The sequence below is a fragment of the Caretta caretta genome, chromosome 7, assembly GCF_965140235.1.
Source record: "Caretta caretta isolate rCarCar2 chromosome 7, rCarCar1.hap1, whole genome shotgun sequence".
NCBI classification, from domain to species: Eukaryota; Metazoa; Chordata; order Testudines; family Cheloniidae; genus Caretta; species Caretta caretta.
The window spans coordinates 52,546,000-52,567,748 of record NC_134212.1 but is presented as its reverse complement, the minus strand read 5'-3'; the positions used below and the strand labels follow the sequence as shown (position 1 = coordinate 52,567,748).

The 21,749-nt window shown below is 42.6% G+C and overlaps 1 protein-coding gene across 1 annotated transcript in view; it reads left to right on the top strand.

Annotated features, from left to right (window-relative positions):
- LOC125640693 (uncharacterized) overlaps nucleotides 1-4,931 on the top strand; it is a 32,356-nt gene extending 27,425 nt beyond the window's left edge. Inside the window, exon 4 of the mRNA XM_048859568.2 lies at nucleotides 453-4,931. Within this exon, the coding sequence (XP_048715525.1) occupies nucleotides 453-1,156 (704 nt within the window). The 3' untranslated portion in view covers nucleotides 1,157-4,931. The remainder of the gene's footprint in view (nucleotides 1-452) is intronic.
- Nucleotides 4,932-21,749: the final 16,818 nt, after the last annotated feature.

Below are 21,749 nucleotides of genomic sequence, written 5' to 3'. Positions count from 1 at the left end.
AGGGAGGGAGAGGAAAAAAAAAGTCCCATGAATTTCCCTTGTTGTCTTTCCCTAGAGCAGTATTTCCCATTCCAAAGCTGGTCGATCGCCAAGCTGGAATGAAGGGGAAGAGCTATGGCCAATATACAGTGCTCAGAGGAAAGAGGAATTCTGAGAGGTGCCTGCACAGGGGAGGAATCAATAAAGCAATTCAGAATCTGCCTGTGTCTGAAGGGAATAGCTGGGATCTGGCAGTGGTTTCCTCCCCATCCTGACTGATGTCTGGCAGTGGCTCCTTTCCTGACCTCCCTTTCTCCTGAGTATTTGGATGGCAGTTCTGGTATCCTTCTCTCTCCCCTAGGGGGAGGAGTGTAGGGGAATGTAGTTCCTGATATTTTTCTGCCTTCACAGCACTTAGTTTGGTTTCCTGTCCCCTTTTCTATCCCTGTTTCTGATGTTTCTCTCTCTCCCAGCAGGTGACTGGATGGTGAATGAGAATCAGGAGCAGAATTCTCAACAGGCAGATGCTAAGCAAGTGGAACTGCACAAAGCATTATCACAAAGATCTAAAGGAACTGTGTCCAGGAGTCATGAGCAGGGAAAAGTTTGTAAGAGTCAGCACAGGCCAAAAAGGCAGCAGGGAAACCAGCCAGGGGAGAAACTGGGTAAATCTACAAATAGGCCAGGAACTCACAAACACCTCAAGGAAACCAGAGCCCAGCAAAGAATCTCCCCAGGAGAGAAAAACAACACATGCACTGAATGTGGGAAAAGCTTCAGTAGCCCCTCAAAGCTTATTAGGCATGAGAGAATCCACACAGGAGAGAGACCCTATACCTGTTCTGAGTGTGGGAAAAGCTTCAATGATATGTCCCCCCTTATTAGACATGAGAGGGTCCATATAGGAGAGAGACCTTACGAATGCTGTGAGTGCAGGAAAAGCTTCACTCAGAGTTCAGCACTTATTAGACATCATAGAATCCACACAGGAGAAAGACCATATGAATGCTCAGAGTGTGGGAAAAACTTCAATGACAACTCACACCTTCTCAGACATGAGAGAATTCACTCAGGAAAAAGAGCCTATAAATGTTCGGTGTGTGGAAAAACCTTCACTTACCGCTCAGGCCTTATTACACATCAAAGGAAACAGACCCTATGCATGCTGGGAGTGTAGGAAAATCTTCACTGACTGACCAGGGCTTATTTGTCTTCAGAGATTCCACACAGGAGAGAAACCCTATAAATGCTCAGGGTTTGGGAAGAGCTTTTATGTGTGCTCACACCATGTTGCGCATCTGAGGATCCACAAGAGTGATAAATACCATAAAAACTTGCCTAGGGCTGACAAAATATGTTTTCTTTAATACTTTGGCTAATTCCCACATAGTGAACTCTAAGGCTATTTGCACCATTTGCTTCACCATGGTCTGTCAGGTCCCCCAGATGAGTTACCTGCTTTTGCCCACATACAGTGGTTGAAGTTTTCAAACGCGTTTCTGCACAAAGTAACCTGACCTCCACCATTTTTCTTAGTTTAAAGAAACCTGGAGTATCACTTTTATACTATTCCTCGCACTGCAAAGTGATTGTTACAGTCACCGAGTTCCCCCTTTGGGGACAGATTGTTTCATTCCTAGTTGTTCTCATGGTACCCCCTGGGTTGTGCAGAGCAACACTCATTTTTTCTCATTTAAAATATATTTAAATATAACCAAGAGCAGGGACAGGCAAAAGAATATTGTTTCAGCTTCTGTTAGACTGGAAGGTGAAGGGTGAGTTGGAGGGATTCTCTCCTTCCCCAACACTCGAGTTATGTCAGCTTCTGTCTGAGCCATGCAATATTTAGAATGTGGAGAAGAATATCCTCCACCTACTAACGTGTCACATAATGCCGTATTCTCAACTCTGTGATTCAGAATTGTGCTTTGAAATCAGACTCAATAGTGCTACAGATGAATGTGTCACAGTCCTGGAAGGGAAATTTGAATGGATCCCAAACAGAATGTGATCATAGAACGTTAGAGTTGGAAGAGACCTAAGGAGGTCATCTAGTCCAATCCCCTGCTCAAAGCAGGACAACACCAACTAAATCATCCCAGCCAAGGCTTTGTCAAACTGGGGCTTAAAAACCTCTAAGGATGGAGATTCCACCACCTCCGTAGGTAACCCATTCCAGTGCTTCACTACCCTCCCAGTGAAATAGTGTTTCCTAATATCCAACCTAGAACTTCCCCACTGCAACTTGAGACCATTGCTTCTTGTTCTGTCATCTGCCACTACTGAGAACAGCGTAGCTCCATCCTCTTTGGAACTTCGCTTCAGGTAATTGAAGGTTGCTATCAAATCCCCCCTCGCTTTTCTCTTCTGCAGACTAAATAACCCCAGTTCCCTCAGCCTCTCCTCATAAGTCATGTGCCTCAGTACCCCCCCCCGATCATTTTTGTTGCCCTCTGCTGGACTCTCTCCAATTTGTCCACATCCCTTCTGTAGTGGGGAGACCAAAACTGGACGCAGTACTCCAGGTGTGGCCTCATTAGTGCCAAATAGAAGGGAATAATCACTTCCTTCAATCTGCTGGCAATGCTCCTACTAATACAGCACAATATTCCATTGGCCTTCTTGACAACAAGGGCACACTGTTGACTCATATCCAGCTTCTGCCCAGTTATTATCAATTCTCCCTTGCACCCTTAGTAAGCTTGAAAATTATAAAGTTTTGTGGCAGGTCCACGATTGTAAGGTTTTATATCCCTTCATGGTATTTGATAATTAGCTAAATGAATTTATGGTCTGATCCAGGAGTCATCTCCGCCTGGATTTTTGCTGGCCTTTGTTTTTTGATTACTGTTGGAGTGGTTTGTTGTCTTCTTAAACAGTATTTTTGTTCCCGGGCCCGTGAATATCCTCATAGGCGACTTGACAATTCGGTTCTTCCATTAGTAGAACTAACTTCAGGAGCTCAAGCTCCTGCCATTGATACTATGCTGCTATATTCAGAGATAAAGGAAGAAGGGGGCAAGTGTCAGGACTCTAATTGGGCCCTGGGTGATCGCTACTTCCCGCCACCCAACACAGATGTAATGAGGTTGAGTAGCGTCCGTATAAGATAAACAAGAACTACTAGTTATTCCTCAGAAAAGGTTTTTAATTATTTTCTACTATAAAGATAACACACGAAAAATAAGAAAAGCAAAAACAAAGACCAGCATTGAATAAGAATTAATATAAATGGCAGGTTATACTGAAGATAAGCGCAAGTACATGTAATATTGTGGACCATTTGGGAGTTACTGAACAGTGACTCTACATATGCTGGTCCTGGCAGGTTATAATAGAAGCCCTGAAGACAAGCATAAGTAAAGCTATTATTCAGCAATTATATATTCCTGGTGGCAGGATATACCGAAGACAAGCACAACTACACGTACAAGGAGCTAATGGACGACAGCCTTACATGCATCCGCTCGGGCTATTCGAAAGACAAGCACAAATACATGCAAAGCTATTATCCACCAACCACTTACAATTGTTTTTATACTACAGTATTGATACAACTAAGATCAAATCAGCTTGAGCAACCAGACTTTTTTACTCCATAATCTTACCCTGCATTTGTCCCAAAAATACGTTACCCTTTAGTCAGCCATTTTCCGCACTGGCCAGGTACAGACAGTTGAGAAGTGCATGTCCCTTCGGTTCAGGGGGTGTGGGTCAGGTTTCTCTTATGACCAACAACACACTTGTTTCTGTGCCTTCGTAGTTTTTATTTGGTCTGACGGCCGTGTTTTAAAACAGACCAACCAATTAGGATGGGCCACATTGTTAGTGTGGTTGCCCTAATTGTATATAGCCAATTGTTAGTTAGTTGTATAATTTAGGCCTATTTATCTTTTGTAGCCAATTGAGTCTTTAATGTGGGTTTGGTACGTACATAGGAGTTAGCATAAAATGTTATCTGGTTGCAGCGCGTCCTGACCCCGAGCTTAAGCTTAATTTTGCAAGCCTTGCTTTTTGAAACATACGGAAGTTTGAGGCCTAACATTGGCAATACTTTTACTTGACAATACTTTTTGTACAATTTAATCACAGTATAGATGTCAGTAGATCATTACCAGTATTACAATATAATGTTATCAAGCAAACAATTAAGAGCAGGAGACTATAGTCCCAAACTAATTTATATCACAGGGTATTGCTGGGAGCTACCCCCCGAAAGGGATCAAATTCAGAGGTACATAGGTTCCCCTGATCCAGTACCCTTATTGCGTGTTAGGGAGCTATTTGCCCACAAGCTCAGGGCTTTGTATGACACAAAAATTGCCCAATTCCATCAAAGAGATACAGTAATGTTTTTTCAGTAAAGATGGCTAAACCCCAGGAAGGAGATGTAATGTTGGTCCAGGCAGGCCCTATCAGGGAATGCCTGTATATGGGTAGGACTGGTATGAATATGGTGAACACCCCGATTGGGCATTTAGTGGAACAAATCGCTTTCCAATATAATGAAAATTATGGAAATATACAAATGAATATTCAGATTGATTATAATTTTGAACTTAAAGAAATGCCTCCAGAGATTGTAGCAGTGGAGGGCCGAACTTCCAATAGGGGGTTTAATTGCTTGCATAATACAGGAATCTTGGCTCACCGAGCGGTGGTCACCTTTAATTCCTGGGAAATTCGTTCTACCGCTTCTGTTAATTTTAACGAACAAGGTAAAATTCCTGTTGATAGTCCCTCCCACATGTTATTGGAAGGATTAGGGAAGGTCTGCAAAGTAAAAGCCACTGTCCCTGAAAATTTTCAATGCATGGACCAGCTTCTCCAGCCTTTGGTCTTAAAAGAATTGCTTTGGGACAGAGATAAAATCAATAAGAAGGGAATTTGTCAGTCTGTGTTGGAATGCTTGGCGTGTTTAAATTCTACTATAATTAAACAGCAAAAAACCATCCACTTGCTGCTTCAGCCTCATTGTGCCCCTTCCTCCCCTCCTGTCAGAATGGAGGAAGAAAGTCCACCACCTCCCTATAATTTGCAGGAGGCAGTTCCTTCTGCTCCAGCAGTGCCTCTATACGCTGTAGTTACCATCAAATCCAAAAGTGATGGTGATCAGAACACTGTGGTCACTGAATATAGATCCTACACCACTGCTGAGCTCTGGCATTTGCGAGCCAGGGTGTCTAGGAAAGACGGTGAACCTATTTGGAAGTGGGTGATGCGATTATATAAGGAACATAGTGATGATTTTCTTAATGGTCTGGATGGACCCCTGGTGTTGAGTTATCAGTCAACCGGGGGACTAACTGGAGGGGACTGGAGAACAAAAATAGTTGGCAGATTAACCCTGATTCCCATCATGGCATTGGCAATGGCTGTAACTAATACCCAGGGAAGGAGAACTAAGCCAGGCCCTGATGACATCCAGGACTGGGAGTCACTGTATGCATGTATTTTTTTTAATACGATTCTCAGCGTAAGAGATAATGATAATGGCACCGCCGGATGGTGAGATGACACCATGGTAGAAACACAAGCCAGAGTAGTAAGTCCAGCTACTGTTTCAACGTGTAGCGAGCTATGTTTCAGGCGATATTGGTTGGAATCTGTTGTTTTAGGGTTGGGTGGACTGACCTTAGAAGCTCTGTCCTCCCGACAAATTCAGTGGGACCAAGGAAATGTAATTGATAACCCAAAACTGTTAAAATCAAATCCCTCTATGAACCCTAAACAGGAGCACTCTGGGGTTGCACGTGCAGCCTTCACCTTTTTACGAAATCAGAATACACTTCCAGAGGCCTGACTCTCTGATCCTGAGTTAGTAAAATTGGCTGAACACCATGAATTTGTTGCACGGGGTAAAAATAAAAATGATTAAGGAAACGGCGGCTTGAGCAGGGAGATGAGCAAAGTCATTTTAATAAATCTTAGCAAAAGTCTCCCTCTTTTGAAATTAGTTACCAATGAAAAGCAGGAAAATTGGTTACTTGATACGGATGCTGAAAAATCTGTTTACTTTGTCAAAACAGTTGATAAAAGGGATCTTTCCAAAGTTTGGTTAAAAGGAATCAGGGGAACTAAAAAGGGATTTGCCTCAGTTTTTTCAATAGAATGTGTTAGTTCTATAATCTTAATTCCTATGGAATGTAACTCCTTTCATATTTTTGGAAATGATAATATTGGGAAAATTCCTCGTGCTAAATCTTTTTTGACTACCTTTGCTAGGACAGACTCCTTTCATAGTCCAGTTGAAACCAAATGTGCAGGTGGGACCTCAAAAGCAGTATCCATTGTCTTGTGAGCAAATCACATTGGGTAACGAATTAGTTAACCAAGCATTAACTAATGGATGGATTGAGGAGAATCTCACCATATGCATCACCTGTTTGGATTGTAGCAAAAAAGGAACCCGGCAAAGGGCAATTGGTAATAGATTACTGACGAATTAATGCTGCTGTCCAAACAGAAAAAGGGATTATTGCTAATCGAACTGAAATTCAATATAACCTTCTTGCCAAATTAAAGAACAACCCCTGGAAAGCACTTATTGACGTCAAAGATATGTTTTTTCAAATTCCAATTCTAGATCCTCGAGGGTTGACTGCTTTCATGTGGAATAAGAAAAAGTATAAATTCTGAGTCACCCCCCAGGGATTTTGTAATTCCCCCTCATGGGCTACACAAATGATGGCACAATCAATGGCCTCCTTCGATTATGATAATTGGGTTAGGTATTTGGATGATATTTTAATTTTTGATTCCACCCAAGATAGTTGCAGTATTATCTTAAACGCCTTAATGCAACACCTTACAAACCAGGGTTGGGAAATCAAAAAGGAAAAGTGAAAAGAACCCACCCTTAGGCAAACATTTTTGGGATGGATATGGGTTGCCATAGATATTACCTTGAATTCAGATGTGATAGAAGCGATAGACAAACTCACTTCTGTCCATTCCTTAAAGGATTTCCAAAGGGCTGCTGGATTAGCGGTCCAAACTAGTTTTTTGTCTTCCTCCTGGAATGCCTTTTTCAAACAGGCCTACCTTCTGAGTAGGGGAAAAAATCCTGATTGGCCACTTATACAGACAATATGGCAAAAATGGAAAACCCACTTCCTTAAGGAACCCTCTCTTACCTACCTCGATTCCTCTAAAACGGTGGATGTGTATGTAAATACTGGTTATGAACATTGGTGGGTGGAATTCAAACAAGAGAATCACTCTTCCTTTACCAGTGGCATTTTTCATTCTTATCAGTCCTCCACGGATAAAACGTTAACTATTCTTAATCAAATGTATCCCATTCTTCAGAGGATTGCAGGAAACCTGTTCATTTGGTCTGTGTTTTCATATAATCCATTTTCAGTCGGTTCGGAGTTTCGGTGGATGCATCAGGACATGCCTGAAGCAGTTATAAAAATGGCATTGGCCCTAAAGACCCAGTTTCATCCACTGCATGTAAGATGGATTCAAAATAATCACCGGTTCTTACAAAAACAATGGTGTATTCTAGAACATAACACGGAAAAAGTGTGGTTATGGATTGATGGCGCACCACAGCATGAAGGGGCAGTTGGGTATAATTGCCTAAAATGTGCCTCCAATGGGACTTATAGACTACGGACTAATCCTTCGGCTCAATTAGCCGAGGTCGAGGCACTGACCTTCTCCTTAACTCATGTCCCACTAAATCATGGAGAGGAAAATTGGTACATTGGTGTGGACAGTTCCTACCTTTATAAGGGAAGCTTAGGAGTCCAAAGCTCTGATCTCACCAATCCTGAAAGGGCCCATAATATACATTGGGTTTCTATAGTAAAATTCTTAAAAAATCATTGGGAGCTTGGAAAAATTTCTGCTGTCATAAAAATTGCTAGTCATAAATCCTGGACTCCTCCCGCTCATGCTGTCATTGTTGAGGCCCTCCAATTCTGACATATAGCAAAAAGGCCGGAACCGTCTCGTGAAGCCATTCGCTATGCAAAGGCTGTTCATGAGAATCATAGAATCAGAATATCAGGGTTGGAAGGGACCCCAGAAGGTCATCTAGTCCAACCCCCTGCTCAAAAGCAGGACCAATCCCCAATTAAATCATCCCAGCCAGGGCTTTGTCAAGCCTGACCTTAAAAACTTCTAAGGAAGGAGATTCCACCACCTCCCTAGGCAACGCATTCCAGTGTTTCACCACCCTCCTAGTGAAAAAGTTTTTCCTAATATCCAACCTAAACCTCCCCCACTGCAACTTGAGACCATTACTCCTTGTCCTGTCCTCTTCTACCACTGAGAATAGTCTAGAACCATCCTCTCTGGAACCACCTCTCAGGTAGTTGAAAGCAGCTATCAAATCCCCCCTCATTCTTCTCTTCTGCAGACTAAACAATCCCAGTTCCCTCAGCCTCTCTTCATAAGTCATGTGTTCCAGACCCCTAATCATTTTTGTTGCCCTTCGCTGGACTCTCTCCAATTTATCCACATCCTTCTTGTAGTGTGGGGCCCAAAACTGGACACAGTACTCCAGATGAGGCCTCACCAATGTCGAATAGAGGGGAATGATCACGTGCCTCGATCTGCTCTCTATGCCCCTACTTATACATCCCAAAATGCCATTGTCCTTCTTGGCAACAAGGGCACACTGCTGACTCATATCCAGCTTCTCGTCCACTGTCACCCCTAGGTCCTTTTCCGCAGAACTGCTGCCTAGCCATTCGGTCCCTAGTCTGTAGCTGTGCCAGGGTCATTGCAATAAATCTGATCTTGAATTTATTTTATGTGATTTAGGGTTTTCAGAGATTCGCAAAATCATTGCAACTGTTACTGGTAACTGTAAGTTTTGCCTCAGCCATCGAAAATATTTTAATGTTTATATGTTAGGCGCTTACAGAAAAGAAAAGTGGCAGGTAAATTACCATTGGCAGATGGACCTAATGTGCCTGCTTGCAGGATCAAAAAGAAACCCCGTGGGCTTGGTTGTTGTAGATTTAGGATCCCAGAGGACCGCTATGTTCCCATTAAGTTTCTATCAGGCGTCCAATAATATTAAGTGTTGTGAGGAGTTAATGACAGTCTGGGGTCCTCCTGGTATCATTTTTACTGACGGAGGTCCTCCTTGGAATAGCTGAGAATGGGAGTGTTGGTGTTCAGGCCAGTTGATAGCTCCCATTTTACACCTGCCTTACCACCCACAAAGCAATGGGGTGGTGGAAAAAAAATCCGAGATCTTAAACCTAGATTAAAAAATGAGCAGGGTGATTGGAAAGGGTGGGAAAATAAATTATCCGGGGAATAAATTCTGAAAAATGGCAATATAGTTATCAACGGAAGCCACTCCTTGAGGCTGACCCTTGGAAGCCTTTGTACCAAAAAGATCAGTTGGTCTGGCTTGTATTGCCTCAGATTCATGAACCCTTAGAGGAAAAATAACAGAGATACTATCCTATCCATTTATGTACCTAATTTCTACTGCTAGCGGTAATATCCATGCTAATCAAGCTTGGATAACCCCTCTGGCCACTGAACCCGTACAGTGAGCTGCATTGTGTTCCTTGTTACAGGAATGTGGCTCTTCTTCATTTGGGTGTCTTCAGTATTGAAATCAGAGGCAGCTGATTTGTGCTTAGGAAATGGTACCTATTTCACCCCCGTGAACTCATCCTTTCCTGAGTGCACATTCAATGGGAATGTTTGCAATGCCAGCGATCCTTGGTGCCCGGTAAAGGCTGTCAACTTAACTGTTATTGAAAAACCTTCGCTGGGAAACCGCTCCATCATTACCTATATTTATTTTCTTCAGCCACCTTTTGGATGTATACTCCCTATTAATGATAAGCTCTGGTTCTTTGGTTGTGTGTATTATAACTCTTCATGTTTCACGTACAGTGAAGGGCCTGTGTATGCTTGTCAAACGGAAGTAAAATGGGATGTGGGTGCTTTGGAGAAACTGTTGGGGACCAAACTATTAAAAATATATTATCCCATTGGACCTCAAAGCAATAATTGGACATTTGAACAAAATCTCCAGTATGTTACATCTGTTACAACTTACACCCTATGCAACAAAAGTTCTGTTTGAGATCGACGCAGTCTCCAAGCAGTAGTCCAGCAGCAAAACCAAATAAATCGCCACTTACTGATCTTGTTTTGTCAATTGCTGTTAGTAAGTCAGACCGCTGTAAAAATGCTTCTGCTTGGGAAGAAGGTTATAGGAAAGCGCCTTTATTTGGTGCCATTTGTGGCCCTGTGAGTGTTAGAAAACATTGTACCGCTCAAGTAAAGTGTATGATGTGCAAGTGATGGCTCCATCTTAAAAAATCCTTAATCAATAACACATATTCTGAGGAAGCAATGACAGGAAGCTGGTGTGTAGGCATTCCTCAAAAATTCACTGAAACATCATTCTTATTGTTATCAACTATATGCTCCATATCGTATTTCGGCCAACTGAAAGTATAGCTTGCGTCAATTGGTCTTATTATCATTTCCAATTAGGCACTATCATCAATTCTACATGGGTTCATGGTGCACATGACACAGTGAAGCTCCAGGTGCACCTGCCTACACCCCTATGGGTGTCCAAATTAGAGGAGATTTGTCCAAAAATTCTCTGAAATTGACTTAGCAATAATTCAGCTAGGCAATGTTATTTCTGCGATTTTTAATGTCTCACAGGAACGTTACCAGGAGCTAACCCTGGTGATTCCTCCCTCTACTCAATCTGAGGATGCGATAATAATCCCATGGTTAGAAGGAATAGGAAGATTTGTCTTCACGATCAGTCAAGATATTAAAGAAACAGCTCACCAGGTGATTGGAATCCCTGAAAGATTGTTACATATTGTGGAGCAGTAGGGCCCACACATTCTTCTGGGATTGTTAGTCTGTTTTACCATAATTATTGCTGGGGCTTTAATATTTGCCTGCATTCGCTATTTGCCCCTGTTATAAAGCGATATACTCAAATAAATGTTGTTTTTCCTAAGTCAGAAGTTTAGGCCTCGGGGGGATGTGATTAATATGAACAAAAGTATTGTACAAAGGTATTGTCAGTGTTAGGCCTCAAACTTCCAGAAGCTTCAGAAAGCAAGCTTTGCAGAATTAAACTAAAACTTGTGTTCAGGATGCGCTGCAACCAGATAACACTTTAGGCTGACTCATATGAATTGGGATAATCTATGTGCTCGTGCATGGATTATCAACACACATTGACCACATTTAAGATAATTGGCTACATGGAGATAAGCTATGCACCCGCGCATAGCTTATAATATTAAAGCAACCACACTAAGAATTTGGCCCACTCTGATTGATTGGTCTGTTTTAAAACATGGCTGACAGATAAGATAACGAAGGCACAGGACTAAGTGTGTGTGTTTTGATCATAAAGGGACCCCTCTTTGATCAGGAAACCAGACGCACACCCCCTGAACCGAAGGGATGTGCGCTTCTCGACTAACTATACATGGCCAGTGCGGGAAACAGCCAACTGAAGGATAATGTATTTTTGGACAAATGCAGGGTAAGATTATGTTGCTCAAGCTGAATTGATCTCAAGTTTGTATCGATACTATAGCGTTAAGAATAGTAGTAGGTAGTTGATGAATAATTTTACATGTACTTGTACTTGACTTCAGTATAACTTGCCAGTTATATTAATCCTTATTCAGTGCTGGTCTTTAATCTATCTTTTCTTATTTTGTCTGTGTTGCCTTTACAGCTGGAGGTCATTAAAATCCTTTTTTGAGGCATAATTAGTAGTTTTATTTTCTCTTATACTGGCACTACTCAACCTCATTACTTCTGTGTTGGGTGGTGGGAAGTAGCGATCACCCAGGGCACAATTAGGGCCCTGATGCATGTCCCCTTCTTCCTTCATCTCCGCACCCCAACATTTAAAGACTGAGACAAACAACTGGGATAAACAACTTACATACCATCTTACAAGTTTCATTACATTGTTTTGTTACCTCCCCTTGTTTCTGATATCTTGTACAAAACATCCCCATTTGTTATTTTGTCAAACCATCTTATCTTGTATTTGAATGGCCTGTATCTGTACTAGCTGGAATATATTTACATAAATATCAAGTATGTTATGCTGCCAAGGCCAGGCTTCCTCTGGTTCACAGCCTTTGGTTGAGGCCTCAGATCTTGCACCAGGCCCAGTGCTCTGGGTGCGCTCGCTCTACTACCCCATGTACTGGTGAGGCCACTTCTGGACTTTTTCGTGCTTGGTTGGAATTGTTTGCAGATGGGAAGGTTGGCTGCTTTTCCCCCTTTATGATTATGTTAATACTTTTGTAAATTACACAACTTAATAATAATGAGATAGTGCTCAGTGAAGGAGGTATCAGAGGAGAAGACAATGGAAGAATCACGTAACCTGCTCTGGAATTTTACTTTGTATGAAACTGGAAGTGTCTTACACCTCTCTGAGATGTTTTTCCCCCTCTTTCCTGAAGGCCATTTGGTCACATAACTAGGTAGTAGTTGTATTTGACAGATTGTAGCTCAGATTTATTGGGAATTTTGAGACAAATAAAATTAGTCATTTCTAAAATATCCATTTCTTATTTTGTTTTTCTTTCTCCCAGTCCTTCCTTGATGGCATGGAGAAAGGTGAAGTGCAGTTCAGTAAAGAGAATACTCCAATCTATTGGACCTGCTACCCAGGACTCATTCATATTTTTTAATCTCCAATCTGAAATGATGAACAACAGCAGACTCCAATAGTACAACTAACTGAAGTAACTGCATATGTTGACAGTGTTGTTCAATTGTTTAGGTCAATATTGTCTCAGATCCTCCAGGGACTGACTGAATTACACAATAAGTGAAGTGAAACTAGGCAAAATGCCTGTCTTTGGTTCCCAAAACAGTTATGATTCAGGTCTCACAGCAGGTTACCCATGAAGATAATCTCCTAACTAATCTTGTTATTTGGGAAAGGATATCCCTAACTATGCAGATGTAAATAGAAATGGTGTGTTTGCTGAACTCATTCTTTGTATGTGCTGCAAATGTGGATAAAATGACGTCTTTGTTGAAGCAGAAAAATAACTATTTTGATAGAGAAATCACACCTCTGGTAGTTTACAGAGATTCTGATCCAGACCTGTACCTAGTTCCTAATTTTTGACATGTGGCATCACACTAAAGAAAGAAATTAGGTATATGGCTGGGGAATCCATTCTTCACTAGCACTGCTGAAATTGTGGGTGGTTTGGAAAGGAATTCTAGTAGAGAAGTGTAAATTTATCCTGTCCTAGGCCAAGAACTTGACAAGAACCTAGGGAGAAATATCAGCCGCCTAGTTGTTTGTTTTCACCCCAGAGGAGGAAGCTGTGGTTTAGTGTGGCACCAGTAAAACTGTTTACAACGTTACTGTGTAGTTGAGTGCCACTGATTACAGCCGCAAAGGATGCCATGGTGAGATTCGGAACAATTGTCCTTTATCATTTGGATCCAATGTTTCATGAGGCAAAGTGAGAAAGAGTTGATGCCTTCAGAAGACCTTCCTCCCCCATGGATCCCAATCTGGCTGCCTTGCTGGATAAGAAACACTTCCATGCCATGCAAGTGGTGGTAGCCAATGAGGGAATGAATGTGTCAGACTGCAGGATATGTGAATTTTGACTCCTGATTCTATGTGTTGGTTTCTTAGGCTATGTCTACACTACAGAGTTTTGTTGTCAAAAGTTATGCCACTTTAAGTAAAGCACTTTAATTAAAGCACTGTTGAGTGTCCACACTACGCTCCTTGTTTTGCTGAAGCGCATCTACACTAGCAGCTCTTGCATCAACACAGAGCAGTGCACTGTGGGTAGTTATCCTACTGTGCAACTGGCCACAGGGTGCTTTGGGATGGGTTTGCAGTGCCTCATGGGGCAGATACAGTGTCACATGATGCAGGTTTCTCAATCCCATCATTTCATGGGCATCCTTCTTGCCAGCTGCTTTTCAACTGAAGTGGGGGGTGGGGCAGAGGGAGGAATGTGTAACAGGGAGTGTGTGGTGGGAAGAGAGACAGAGTGTGTGTTGTGGAAGTGGGGGGAGAGTATGTATGTGAGAGACGGAGTGTGTGTTGGGGGAGAGTGTGTCGGCATGCTGTCTCTTTAAATTTAGATAGCAGCTTGAGCAACCAATCCTGAGGCAGGGGGAGGGAGACTGCACAGCAGTCTCTCTACACACACCTCACAGCAGCAGCCTGCTCTGCCTGCCTGCCAGGGAGAGCAACATTCCACATTAATGGTTCTGATTCCCTCCTGAGTTCTCCCACAGCCTCCCTAGTTACTGGGAGCGGCATCCTCAGCATCTCTGTGAGCTCTCCAGGCTCAGGAATGTCAAAGCTTCCCTGAGCTTTGAAAGGGGAGGGGCGAGTGCCTGGAGGGCAGCTGAGTTCAAAACAGTGAGCAGAGTGGTCACAATGAGCATTGTGGGATACTGAGGGAGACCAGTTATGTCAACATAACTAGAGCCCTACCAAATTCACAGCTGTGAAAAACGTGTCTCCCCTGTGAAATCTGGTCTCCCCCATGAAATCTGGTCTTTTGTGTGCTTTTACCCTATACTATACAGATTTCAGGGTGGAGACCAGCATTTCTCAAACTGGGGGTCCTGACCCAAAAGGGAGTTTCAGGAAGGTCACAGGATTATATTGGGGGCGTGGGGTTGCTGTATTGCCACCCTTACTTTTGTGCTGTTTTCAGAGCTGGGCAGCTGGAGAGTGGCGGCGGTTGGCTAGGTGCCCAGCTCTGAAGGCAGTACCCTGCCAGCAGCAGCGCAGAAGTAAGGGTGGCAATACCATACCATGCCATTCCTCCTTCTGCTTTGCTGCCTTCAGAACTGGGTGGCTGGAGAGTGGTGACTGCTACAGGCAGAGGGCAGAAGTAAGGGTGGCAATACCACACCATGCCATCACCATCCTTCTGCTCTGCTGCTGGCAGCTTTCTGCCTTCAGAGCTGAGATTGTGGACAGCAGCCACTGCTCTCCAGCTGCCCAGCTCTGGGAGCAGCACTGCCACCAGAAGCAGTGCAGAAGTAAGGATAGCAGTACTGCAACTGCCCCTACAGTATCCTTTCGACCTCCCCTCAACTCCTTTTTGGATCAGAACGCCTACAATTACAACACCATGAAATTTCAGGTTTCAATAACTGAAATCATGACATTTACGATTTTAAAAATCTTATGACCATGAAATTGACCAAAATGGACCATGAATTTGATAGGGCCCTAGACATAATGAATGGCAGCATCTACACTAATGCTTTGTTGCTTTAACTTTGCTGCAGAAAGCTCTATACCTCTAATTGAGGTGGTTTTATTTTGTCGGCAAAACAGCAGAGTTTTGCCTCCAAAAGTAGCTTTGTGGTGTACGCCTCCCTGTTTTGTCGGCATAGGCAGCTTTTGCCAACAAAACTGCGTAGTGTAAACAAGGGTTTAGTTTTGCTTTTGTGTCTTATGTATTTGAATCACTTCTCCATCGCCTCTGCTTTGAAAGATTACAAAGTGTGAAAATAGACTAGAGGTGCTGTCATAAATAAAGCGAAGAGTAACCACCTTTCTGTATACAGTGCTATAAAATCCCTCCTGGACCGAGGCAACATCCTGTTACCTGTAAAGGGTTAAGAAGCTCAGCTAACCTGGATGACACCTGACCCAAAGGACCAATAAGGGAACAAGATACTTTCAAACCTGGGGCTGGGGGGAGGCTTTTGTTTCTGCTCTTTGTTTTACGTGTTTTTTCTCTCTTGGGACTGAAAGAGGCCAGACAGAAATCCATCTTCTCCAACCCATCCTAATCCAAGTCTCCAATATTGCAACCAGTATAGGTAAGCCAGGCAAGGTGGATTAGTTTATCTTTTGTTTTATGTGAATTTTCCCTGTGTTAAGAGGGAGGTTTATTCCTGTTTTCTGTAACTTTAAGGTTTTGCCCAGAGGGGGATCCTGTGTTGTTTGAATCTGAATACCCTGTAAAGTATATTCCATCCTGATTTTACAGAGGTGATTCTTTTACCTTTCTTTAATTAAAATTCTTCTTTTAAGAACCTGATTGATTTTTCATTGTTCTTAAGATCCAAGGGAATGGGTCTGTGTTCACCTGTACAAATTGGTGAGGATTATCATCAAGCCTTCCCCAGGAAAGGGGGTGTAGGGCTTGGGGGGATATTTTGGGGGAAGACGTCTCCAAGTGATCTCTTTCCCTGTTCTTTGTTTAAAACGCTTGGTGGTGGCAGCATACTGTTCAAGGCCAAGGCAAAGTTTGTACCTTGGGGAAGTTTTTAACCTGAGCTGGTAAGAATAAGCTTAGGGGGTCTTTCATGCAGGTCCCCACGTCTGTACCCTAGAGTTCAGAGTGAGGAAGGAACCCTGACAGGTGCTTTTCCTCATGATGCAAACCTTCCCACAAGATGTGAGATCCCTTCTACCAACACTTATGACAGAAAACCCAGAGATAAATGAATTCTGAGAAGGGGAAATCCACTAAATTGGTGTAAACCACAACTTTGCAGAAGAGTTCAGTAGATGGAAATGGGTGTTAAATGGGATTAAAAGAACGCTAACAAATGATAAGATTAAGTAATTTTTCTTATTTCTTAAAATGTAGAGAATAACTATGTGATAACTTGAATAGTGGAAAACTGAAACTTACGTTGTTTTTCTTTTTTACAAATTAATATAGAAAATGGTGGCAAATCCTGAAAAGCTTATTTTATGTAATTTACAGTCTAAGGAGCTCTGAAGTGAAACCTCAATCCAAAGGTTGAAGTGGGAGAATATGTGAGAGAAATAACATTTATGAGACTACAGAACCAGTATAGGTTTTAATTATTTCTATTTCATATGGAATTTGTTTTGATAAGCTCTAACTTAAATTTCTGTTAAGAGGAAAACTACTTCATTTTGGCTAATAACCATTGATGGACCTGTCCTCCGGGAACTTATCTAATTCTCTTTTGAACCCAGTTATATTTTTGACTTTCACAAAATCCCCTGGCAACAAGTTCCACAGTTTGACTGTGCATTGTGTGAAGAAGTACTTCCCTTTGTTTTAAACCTTCTGCCTATTAATTTAATTGGGCGACCCCTGCTTCATGTGTTATGAGAAGGAGTAAATAACACTTCCTTATTCAAAAAAAGAACAGGACTACTTGTGGCACCTTAGAGACTAGCACATTTATTTAAGCATAAGCTTTTGTGGGCTACAGCCCACTTCGTCGGATCCATGCAGTGGAAAATACAGTAGGACGATTTTATATACACAGAGAACATGAAACAATGGGTGTTACCATGCACACTATAACAAGAGTGATCAGTTAAGGTGAGCTATTATCAGCAGGAGAGGAAAAAAAACCCTTTTGTAGTGATAATCAAGATGGGCCATTTCCAGCAGTTGACAAGAATGTGTGAAGAACAATGCAGGGGGGGGGGGTATAAGCATGGGGAAATAGTTTAACTTTGTGTAATGACACATCCACTCCCAGTCTTTATTCAAGCCTAATTTAATGGTGTCCAGTTTTCAAATTAATTCCAATTCAGCAGTCTCTCATTAGAGTCTGTTTTTGAAGTTTTTTTGTTGTAATATTGCAATTTTTAGATATGTAATCGAGTGTAATAGGGAGGCAACCTAGTGACAGAGGATGTGGAAAAAGCTAATGTACTCAATGCTTTTTTTGCCTCTGTCTTCACTAACAAGGTCAGCTCCCAGACTGCTGCGCTGGGCATCACAGCATGGGGAGTAGGTGGCCAGCCCTCTGTGGAGAAAGAGGTGGTTAGGGACTATTTAGAAAAGCTGAACGTGCACAAGTCCATGGAGCCGGACGCGTTGCATCCAAGAGTGCTAAAGGAATTGGCGGCTGTGATTGCAGAGCCATTGGCCATTATCTTTGAAAACTCGTGGCGAACGGGGGAAGTCCCGGATGACTGGAAAAAGGCTAATGTAGTGCCAATCTTTAAAAAAGGGAAGAAGGAGGATCCTGGGAACTACAGGCCAGTCAGCCTCACCTCAGTCCCCGGAAAAATCGTGGAGCAGGTCCTCAAGGAATCAATCCTGAAGCACTTACACGAGAGGAAAGTGATCAGGAACAGTCAGCATGGATTCACCAAGGGAAGGTCATGCCTGGCTAATCTAATCGCCTTCTATGATGAGATTACTGGTTCTGTGGATGAAGGGAAAGCAGTGGATGTATTGTTTCTTGACTTTAGCAAAGCTTTTGACACGGTCTCCCACAGTATTCTTGTCAGCAAGTTAAAGAAGTATGGGCTGGATGAATGCACTATAAGATGGGTAGAAAGTTGGCTAGATTGTCGGGCTCAACGGGTAGTGATCAATGGCTCCATGTCTAGTTGGCAGCCGGTATCAAGTGGAGTGCCCCAGGGGTCGGTCCTGGGGCCGGTTTTGTTCAATATCTTCATAAATGATCTGGAGGATGGTTTGGATTGCACTCTCAGCAAATTTGCGGATGATACTAAATTAGGAGGAGTTGTAGATACGCTGGAGGGCAGGGATAGGATACAGAGGGACCTAGACAAATTGGAGGATTGGGCCAAAAGAAATCTGATGAGGTTCAACAAGGATAAGTGCAGGGTCCTGCACTTAGGACGGAAGAACCCAATGCACCGCTACAGACTAGGGACCAAATGGCTAGGCAGCAGTTCTGCGGAAAAGGACCTAGGGGTGACAGTGGACAAGAAGCTGGATATGAGTCAACAGTGTGCCCTTGTTGCCAAGAAGGCCAATGGCATTTTGGAATGTATATGTAGGGGCATTGCCAGCAGATTGAGGGACGCGATCGTTCCCCTCTATTCGACATTGGTGAGGCCTCATCTGGAGTACTGTGTCCAGTTTTGGGCCCTGCACTACAAGAAGGATGTGGATAAATTGGAAAGAGTCCAGCGAAGGGCAACAAAAATGATTAGGGGTCTGGAACACATGACTTATGAGGTGAGGCTGAGGGAACTGGGATTGTTTAGTCTGCAGAAGAGAAGAATGAGGGGGGATTTGATAGCTGCTTTCAACTACCTGAAAGGGGGTTCCAAAGAGGATGGTTCTAGACTATTCTCAGTGGTAGAAGAGGACAGGACAAGGAGTAATGGTCTCAAGTTGCAGTGGGGGAGGTTTAGGTTGGATATTAGGAAAAATGTTTTCACTAGGAGGGTGGTGAAACACTGGAATGTGTTACCTAGGGAGGTGGTAGAATCTCCTTCCTTAGAAGTTTTTAAGGTCAGGCTTGACAAAGCTCTGGCTGGGATGATTTAATTGGGGATTGGTCCTGCTTTGAGCAGGGGGTTGGACTAGATGACCTCCTGAGGTCCCTTCCAACCCTGATATTCTATGATTCTATGATTCTATGACCAGAGAGATTGAAGTGTTCTCTGACTAACATGGCTGCTACTCTGAAACTTCCTTATTCACTTTCTCTACACCTCTGTCATATTCCCCCTTAGTTGTCTCTTTTCTAAGATGACCAGTCCCAGTCTTTTTAATTTGTCCTCATACAGAAGCTGTTCCATGCCCCCTTTTGTTGTCCTTCTCTGTATTTTTTCCAATTCTAATTAGGGCTGTCAAGTGATTAAAAAAATGAATGGCGATTAATCGTGCTGTTAAATAACAATAGAATACCATTTATTTTAAATATTTTTGGATGTTTACTACATTTTAAAATATATTAATTTCAATTACAACACAGAATACAAAGTGTACAGTGCTCACTTTATATTTATTTTTATTACAAATATTTGCACTGTAAAAAACACATTGTATTTTTCAGCTCACCCCATACAAGTACTATCGTGCTATCTCTTTATCATGAAAGTTGAACTTACAAATGTAGAATTTTGTACCAAAAAACTGCATTCAAAAATAAAACACTGTAAAACTTTAGAGCCTACAAGTCCACTCAGTCCTACATCTTGGTCAGCTAATCACTCAGACAAACAATGTTGGTTACAATTTTCAGGAGATAATGCTGCCTGAATCATAGAATCATAGAATATCAGGGTTGGAAGGGACCCCAGAAGGTCATCTAGTCCAACCCCCTGCTCAAAGCAGGACCAATTCCCAGTTAAATCATCCCAGCCAGGGCTTTGTCAAGCCTGACCTTAAAAACCTCTAAGGAAGGAGATTCTACCACCTCCCTAGGTAACGCATTCCAGTGTTTCACCACCCTCTTAGTGAAAAAGTTTTTCCTAATATCCAATCTAAACCTCCCCCACTGCAGCTTGAGACCATTACTCCTCGTTCTGTCATCTGATACCATTGAGAACAGTCTAGAGCCATCCTCTTTGGAACCCCCTTTCAGGTAGTTGAAAGCAGCTATCAAATCCCCCCTCATTCTTCTCTTCTGCAGGCTAAACAATCCCAGCTCCCTCAGCCTCTCCTCATAAGTCATGTGTTCCAGACCCCTAATCATTTTTGTTGCCCTTCGCTGGACTCTCTCCAATTTCTCCACATCCTTCTTGAAGTGTGGGGCCCAAAACTGGACACAGTAATCCAGATGAGGCCTCACCAATGTCGAATAGAGGGGAACGATCACGTCCCTCGATCTGCTCGCTATGCCCCTACTTATACATCCCAAAATGCCATTGGCCTTCTTGGCAACAAGGGCACACTGTTGACTCATATCCAGCTTCTCGTCCACTGTCACCCCTAGGTCCTTTTCCGCAGAACTGCTGCCTAGCCATTCGGTCCCTAGTCTGTAGCTGTGCATTGGGTTCTTCCGTCCTAAGTGCAGGACCCTGCACTTATCCTTATTGAACCTCATCAGATTTCTTTTGGCCCAATCCTCCAATTTGTCTAGGTCCTTCTGTATCCTATCCCTCCCCTCCAGCGTATCTACCACTCCTCCCAGTTTAGTATCATCCGCAAATTTGCTGAGAGTGCAATCCACACCATCCTCCAGATCATTTATGAAGATATTGAACAAAACCAGCCCCAGGACCGACCCTTGGGGCACTCCACTTGATACCGGCTGCCAACTAGACATGGAGCCATTGATAACTACCCGTTGAGCCCGACAATCTAGCCAGCTTTCTACCCACCTTATAGTGCATTCTTCCAGCCCATACTTCCTTAACTTGCTGACAAGAATACTGTGGGAGACCGTGTCAAAAGCTTTGCTAAAGTCAAGAAACAATACATCCACTGCTTTCCCTTCATCCACAGAACCAGTAATCTCATCATAAAAGGCGATTAGATTAGTCAGGCATAACCTTCCCTTGGTGAATCCATGCTGGCTGTTCCTGATCACTTTCCTCTCATGCAAGTGCTTCAGGATTGATTCTTTGAGGACCTGCTCCATGATTTTTCCAGGGACTGAGGTGAGGCTGACTGGCCTGCTACAAAAGTGCCATGTGAACACCTGCTCTCACTTTCAGGTGACATTTTAAATAAGAAACAGGCAGCAGTATTGCCTGTCAATGTAAACAAACTTGTTTGTCTTAGCGATTGGCAGAATAAGAAGTAGGACTGAGTGGACTTGTAGGATCTACAGTTTTATACTGTTTTGTTTTTGAGTGCAGTTATGTAACCAAAAAAAAAAATCTGCGTTTGTACATTACATTTCCACGATAAAGAGATTGCACTTCAGTACTTGTATGAGGTGAATTGAAAAATACTATTTCTGTTGTTTATCATTTTTACAGGTCATATATTTGTAACAAAAAATAATATAAAATGAGCACTGTGCACTTTGTATTCTGTGTTGCAATTGAAATCAATATTGAAAATGTAGAAAAACATCCAAAAATATTTAATAAATTTCAATTGTTATAAGTG